The sequence below is a fragment of the Octopus bimaculoides genome, chromosome 10 (assembly GCF_001194135.2).
Source record: "Octopus bimaculoides isolate UCB-OBI-ISO-001 chromosome 10, ASM119413v2, whole genome shotgun sequence".
In the NCBI taxonomy this organism is placed as follows: Eukaryota; Metazoa; Mollusca; class Cephalopoda; order Octopoda; family Octopodidae; genus Octopus; species Octopus bimaculoides.
The window spans coordinates 31,951,483-31,957,714 of record NC_068990.1 but is presented as its reverse complement, the minus strand read 5'-3'; the positions used below and the strand labels follow the sequence as shown (position 1 = coordinate 31,957,714).

The window sequence follows — 6,232 nt, the reverse complement described above, 5'->3', positions numbered from 1 at the left end:
ATCGTCTTTTGAATTATGAACATATTTACATCATAAGGGTTTTTTCGTTGTAAGGCTTTCTTTTTTAGTTGATTTTCAGCTAGCAAGACTTATTGTACATGGCATAATAAGTCACACCCGGACAAGGTCGGGTTATACTGCTAGTATATATATATATGTATGTGTGTCTGTGTTTGTCCCCCCCAACATCGCTTGACAACCGATGGTGGTGTGTTTACGTCCCCGTAACTTAGCAGTTCGGCAAAAGAGACCGATAGAATAAGTACTAGGCTTCCAAAGAATAAGTCCTGGGGTCGATTTGTTCGACTAAAGGCGGTGCTCAGTCAAATGACTGAAACAAGTAAAAGAGTAAAGAGAGAGAGTATCATTAACTTCACTGAGGTTTATTAATTCTGCTGCTATAAATCTAATAATATCATTATTAAAATATGAACATTCATGTACTACACTGTACATACTACATGTACTACACTGTACACACTGTACATACTACACTGTACATACAAAAGGCGACGAGCTGGCAGAAACGTTAGCACGCCGGGCGAAATGCTTAGCGGTATTTCGTCTGCCGCTACGTTCTGAGTTCAAATTCCGCCAAGGTCGACTTTGCCTTTCATCTTTTCGGGGTCGATTAAATAAGTACCAGTTACGCACTGGGGTCGATATAATCGACTTAATCCGTTTGTCTGTCTTTGTTTGTCCCCTCTGTGTGTAGCCCCTTGTGGGTAGTAAAGAAATAACACTGTACATACTTTCCTGGAAGTGCATTTTAAGCACAATGAAGTTTTTCATACACACATACTCACGCAGGTATAACAGTCATAGAAACAAATTTTTGTCACACAAGATACTTTAAAGCAGTAGCACACATATTTTCTTTGTATGGGGTATTTTAATCATCATCATCATTTTATGTCTACTTTCCATCCTGGTATGGATTGACTAAGTCATACTGTCTAATTACATGGTTTTCAGTTTGCTAGAAATAGCAACCAAATCTCCCTCCAATCATACTTAACCTTTTTAAGAAAAGAAGGAAATATTATATAGCAAAATAAAAGTAAGTGAGGAATGGTACATAATCATAGCCTTAGTTAAAATGCTTTTGATCTTTCAGAGTTGACTTGTAGCTAAACAACAGCAACCACCAAGCTTATATCACAGGAATTCTTAGTTGCCTCCTTCAGTTAGGTGTAAAGTTTAATCATTTCAAGCAATTCTCTGAAACATAAGCAAAGTGAAAATGGTTTCAAACTGGGATTTAAATTGAAATGAGAGCTTACTTTACTTGAAAATTTACAACTAATTTGAGGCTGAAACCTCCGTTATGTAATTAATTGTGGGGCTGGGGGTTTCTTATCCTGAATCAATCGAATGAAGAACATTTGAAATTTTGGTTTCTAGGAGCTGAATAATATTGGAGTTGATTTATACATTTGTTTTCCTGAATTTCTCATATTTGTCATTTTTTCCTAGATCTTTTGTTCCTTCAGTCTATTTCTTCTCTTTTATTCTTTCTTTTTTATTCATTTCTTCTTTTTTAACATTGATTCTTTCCTTCCTTTCTAATTCCTCTTTTTTTTACATTTTTTTTTTCTTTTTAATCACTCCATCCCCACCATTTTCCTTCTGAAACTCCTGCAATTTTTGTTCTTTGTTTCTACATTTGCATTCTTTTCTTATTTACCATTCCTTCTTTCCCCTTTTTTTCCTATTCTATCATAAATATTTTTATATTCTTTGCTTTTTTTTTTTGCTGCTCATCTTTCCACAATTGATTGGTTGTATAGAAATATTCATCTGTTGTCGCTATCAATGTTCTTCTTACTGTTGCTATTGCTCTCATTGATGTTGTCTGTTTCAGTTGCCATGTTGCTCATTCAGGCTTACTTCTTTGCTAGCTCTGACCAAGCAGAGCTATAATCAATCAATCTGACGAAAGTAAAAGAATGCCATTTGGTTGTTTGCTTGAAGATAATACCTTATCCAGTAATGGTGTGGAGAAGGAAGTGCCTCAGTTATATTGTTGTGTGCATACAACAATGACTGATGCATCTGGATACATCTTTAGTGATGTGCCTGGTATCATTGGTTGTTTCAGATCTTTCAACATTATACACCCTCCTCCAGGTAACCCAGCTGGGACTGATCAAACCCCAACTTCAGTCCAGATGACCAGCTAGCTACCCCATGGCTCTCCTCCTTTGATCCACAGCCATCTTGAGGACCTCTCTGCCGCATCAGTGGTACTGCGGATGGCCTTCCTCCTTCTCACTCCCTTGATGCCCAAACTGCTGAAGGCTCTGGTCAGGGAACAGGCTGTGAAACCCCTGCATCTAACCTCTCCTGGGAGACACCTTGCTCTCCAGCCAGCCTGCTGGTAGTCACTCACCAGACCCGTGTGCTTGGAGAGCTTTCTTTCAAAAGCTTCTTCCAACGGGACAGTAAGCTCCAGTAGCACCACTTGTTTGGTGGGCTCAAACATGAGGACAATGTCTGGTTGCAGGGTGGTGACTGCAATGTGGCCAGGGAACTTCAGCTGACGCTCAAGATCCACCAGTAGCTGCCAGTCTCTTGCAGATGTTAAGATACCTGCTGAAGTTGAAACTGGAATAAGCCTCATCTTTCCACTGAGCCAATTAATAGTTTGAGAATTGAGAGGAGGGGAAGAGCTGTATGCTTGGAAAAAGAAGTAACAAAAAAAAAAAAAGAATAACAAATAACAACCAAAAGACATTATTGAAATCTTTCAAGTGTATTATATTTTCATTGATTGGAAATATAACATTGTCAAATAATTTCTAAATGATATGGCTGTGTTAGTTTTATTGGTGTTAGTTGTTGTGTACTTACCTAAAAGTTCTGTTTTCTGTGACACATGGCTGTATTAGTTACATACAAGTATTGGTTACTTTGTGACACATTCTTTAATTTGTTAATTTGTCAAACGCATTTGATTTTTAACATATCAGTGAAAATACCATCTTCTATCTTCACGTTCTCCACATTTTCAGATGTCACCTGCTGGATGTGTGAAGTTTCAACCTTTCTCATCACTTATCGTTTACTTGCACGTGATTGTAGATATGCTGATTTGTGTGTGTGTGTGTAACCAAAAAGACCAAGTGGTCATTTGACATTTTTAAAATCATGTTAACAATATAACACACACACACACTGATTTGTCTGTGTGTGATGTCTTTTGACAACAACATTTATTTGTAGGAATCTCATTCGTTGGCTGGTTTTTATCACCTTTGTTAGTTTAATGTTTCTTTTTTTCCATGATGGCATGTTTTGGATGTGTGTGTAATTAATACAGCATTTTTCATGTATCTTTATAATGTGTCATTTTTCCCTGTGCGACTTAACTTTTTATAGTCTAATATATAACTACTTTTGTTTATCTCTAGCTTTCTACTTTCTCCATCACTACCTAGAAGTTCTTCTTTATCCTCTATTTGCACTATATTTTTATGTCAGTGCTGCTGTTTGCCTGCTTGTGATGTAACAGTTTGATAACTCTGGAACAGTTGAATATGGGTATGATTTAGGTTTGAACTACTTATAGCTGATCAAAAAATTATAAATTTGCCAGTACTTCCACTGCTTGATTGTCCATGATAATGGAAATTTTAGAAAATTGTCTGCTATTGTACTTTGGTGTATATGAATATAGACTAATGCCCCATAAATAGCTGTAGTCAGTATTCCTTTGTCAGTTAAAATGATGAGGCATATCACTTAAGTTTGGCAACCAACTTCCACTATCCAGGCTTAAACAATTCACCATAATGGGAAAGCCAAACACTCAACTTGACAAATTCCAAACTTAGCCAATTATAAATTGTTTTCTTTATTTTCTTCCTTCACCATTTTTTTGTATTTGTTGTGCCTTGGGGTGTAACTTATTCTTTGTATCATCTGATAGTAGTAACTTTTCTTAATGTATTTGTTTCAGGAAAGGAGAGAAGTAAGCAAAGAAGAAGGTTTAAAGTTTGCCCGCAAACACCACATGCTGTTTATTGAAGCAAGTGCAAAGACAAGAGAAGGTGTTCAATGTGCATTTGAAGAACTTGTTGAAAAGGTCTGTCTAACTCTCTCTCTCTATCTCTTTTGTGTGTATATTGAAATCTGTTGTTCTGTCATTTTGTTACTTTATATATCATATATCACATCTCTGTACTTTTTTTTATCTCTTTGATTTCCCTATCATACTAAAAATGGATACCAAAATTGTCTAGATTGGAAATATATCCTCACCACTTATATATCTTGGACCACCAAGATATAGGAAGTGTTAACTTGTAATAGACTGGCATCCAACTGGAAAAATTCAGCTCTTGTCTGCTTAACATAACTGAATTTTGAGTTAAACTTTAACTTTCTCTGGCTTGCCTATATATATATATATATATATATATATATATAGCTATAAAAAAAAAAAATAAAGCATTTATGACTATTGTATCTTTGTAAATATTATTACAGTTACAAAAGAACACACCAAACAGGATACTATTTCAGTAACTGATTCCCAGAATTTTTCTCTTTTTTTCTTTGTAAGGAGTAGTGACTACAGAAAATGCTATGTGTCACAAGTGTAAGGAAAAGGGCTATTTTCCTCAGAAATGTAAATCATGTAATAAATCAACAGGACATCATAAATCAAATAATGATACAATCACTGACGTATTAGTCTTCAAACATTGCAGATTGCATTATTATTGTGATTAACAATCAGTCAATGTAAGTGTTAGTTTTCACTGGAAGCATTGATAATTTTGTCCAAATTAATATTGGTTTTATGTTTTGGCACATAGTCAGCACTTTCAAGAGAGGAGATCAGTCAGTTGCATCAACCCCAGTGCTCAACAGGTACCTATTTTATCAACTCTGAAAGGATGAAAGGCAAAGTTTTGACTTCAGTGGAATTCAAACTCAAAACTTAAAGATGGATGAAATGTCATGAAGTATTTTGCCTAGCATGTTAACAAGTCTACCAGCTTACCACCTCGTGTCCAAACTGATATTGCAAAGTAGAATGGTTTAGTCACTAAACCATTAAGTGGCAGCATTGTAATGGCATCAACACTGCTTAGTTTTTGAATTGTGAGAATGTGCAAAATTCACAATATATTCTTTTCTACTCTAGGCACAAGGCCCAAAATTTTTTGGGAGGGGACCAGTTGATTAGATCAATCCTAGTATGCAACTGGTACTTAATTTATTGACTCTGAAAGGATGAAAGGCAAAATCGACCTCAGTGGAATTTGAACTCAGAATCTAAAAACATCACAATATATTGGGTTATCCCATAAATGATGCGGTTTTTTCCAACTGCATGAACTAAAAGTCGGAGGTGGGGCGGGATAAATTACCTGCATCAACTTGATATAAAAGCAGGTAGTAATGTCTTCTACAAAGACCTGTCACTTATGTCCAGTCTCTGCTTGGATGTCAAACTTGAACTGGGTTTTATGTCTCAGCATTATTTGGTGCATTTAATTTTAATAGCCCTGAAACCCTTTTCTTGTTTTCAAATTTTTGCTTGCCTGAAATTACACCTGTAAGTTTTAACTAATTTACCCCAAAATGCAAACTTATTGTACCTATTCAAACGTATACTGTAAACAATTGAAAATTCACAAGATAGGAAGTAAATTACCTGTCCACAGGTATTGTAGAACTAGTAACTTATTGTTGTGAGTTCAGATTGTAATATATGATGGGCTTCTTTTAGTTTCTATCTACCAGGTCTATTCACAAGACTTTGGTTGGCCTGGAGCTATAGTACAAAGCATTTGCCCAAGGTGCCATGCAGTGTGACTGAACCTGGAACTATGTAGTTGGGAAGCAAACTTCTTACCACTTGGCCACTAAATTGAATTACACTTAACCACCCTTCTTGTTCTGTATTTCAACGTAATCATTCTCATCATCATCATTGTTTAACGTCCGCTTTCCATGCTAGCATGGGTTGGACGATTTGACTGAGGACTGGTGAAACCGGATGGCAATACCAGCCTCCAATCTGATTTGGCAGAGTTTCTACAGCTGGATGCCCTTCCTAATGCCAACCACTCAGAGAGTGTAGTGGGTGCTTTTACGTGTCACCCGCACGAACGCCAGTCAGGCGGTACTGGCAACGACCACGCTCAAAATGGTGTATTTTATGTGCCACCCACACAAGAGCCAGTCCAGGGGCACTGGCAACGATCTCGCTCGAAAA

The 6,232-nt window shown here is 36.6% G+C and overlaps 1 protein-coding gene across 2 annotated transcripts in view; it reads left to right on the top strand.

Annotated features, from left to right (window-relative positions):
• Positions 1 to 6,232, top strand: part of LOC106874542 (ras-related protein Rab-18A) — a 50,819-nt gene that overhangs the window by 40,946 nt on the left and 3,641 nt on the right. For both annotated transcript variants that reach the window (XM_014922309.2, XM_014922310.2), the window contains one exon: positions 3,962 to 4,087. In XM_014922309.2, the coding sequence (XP_014777795.1) occupies positions 3,962 to 4,087 (126 nt within the window). The remainder of the gene's footprint in view (positions 1 to 3,961; positions 4,088 to 6,232) is intronic.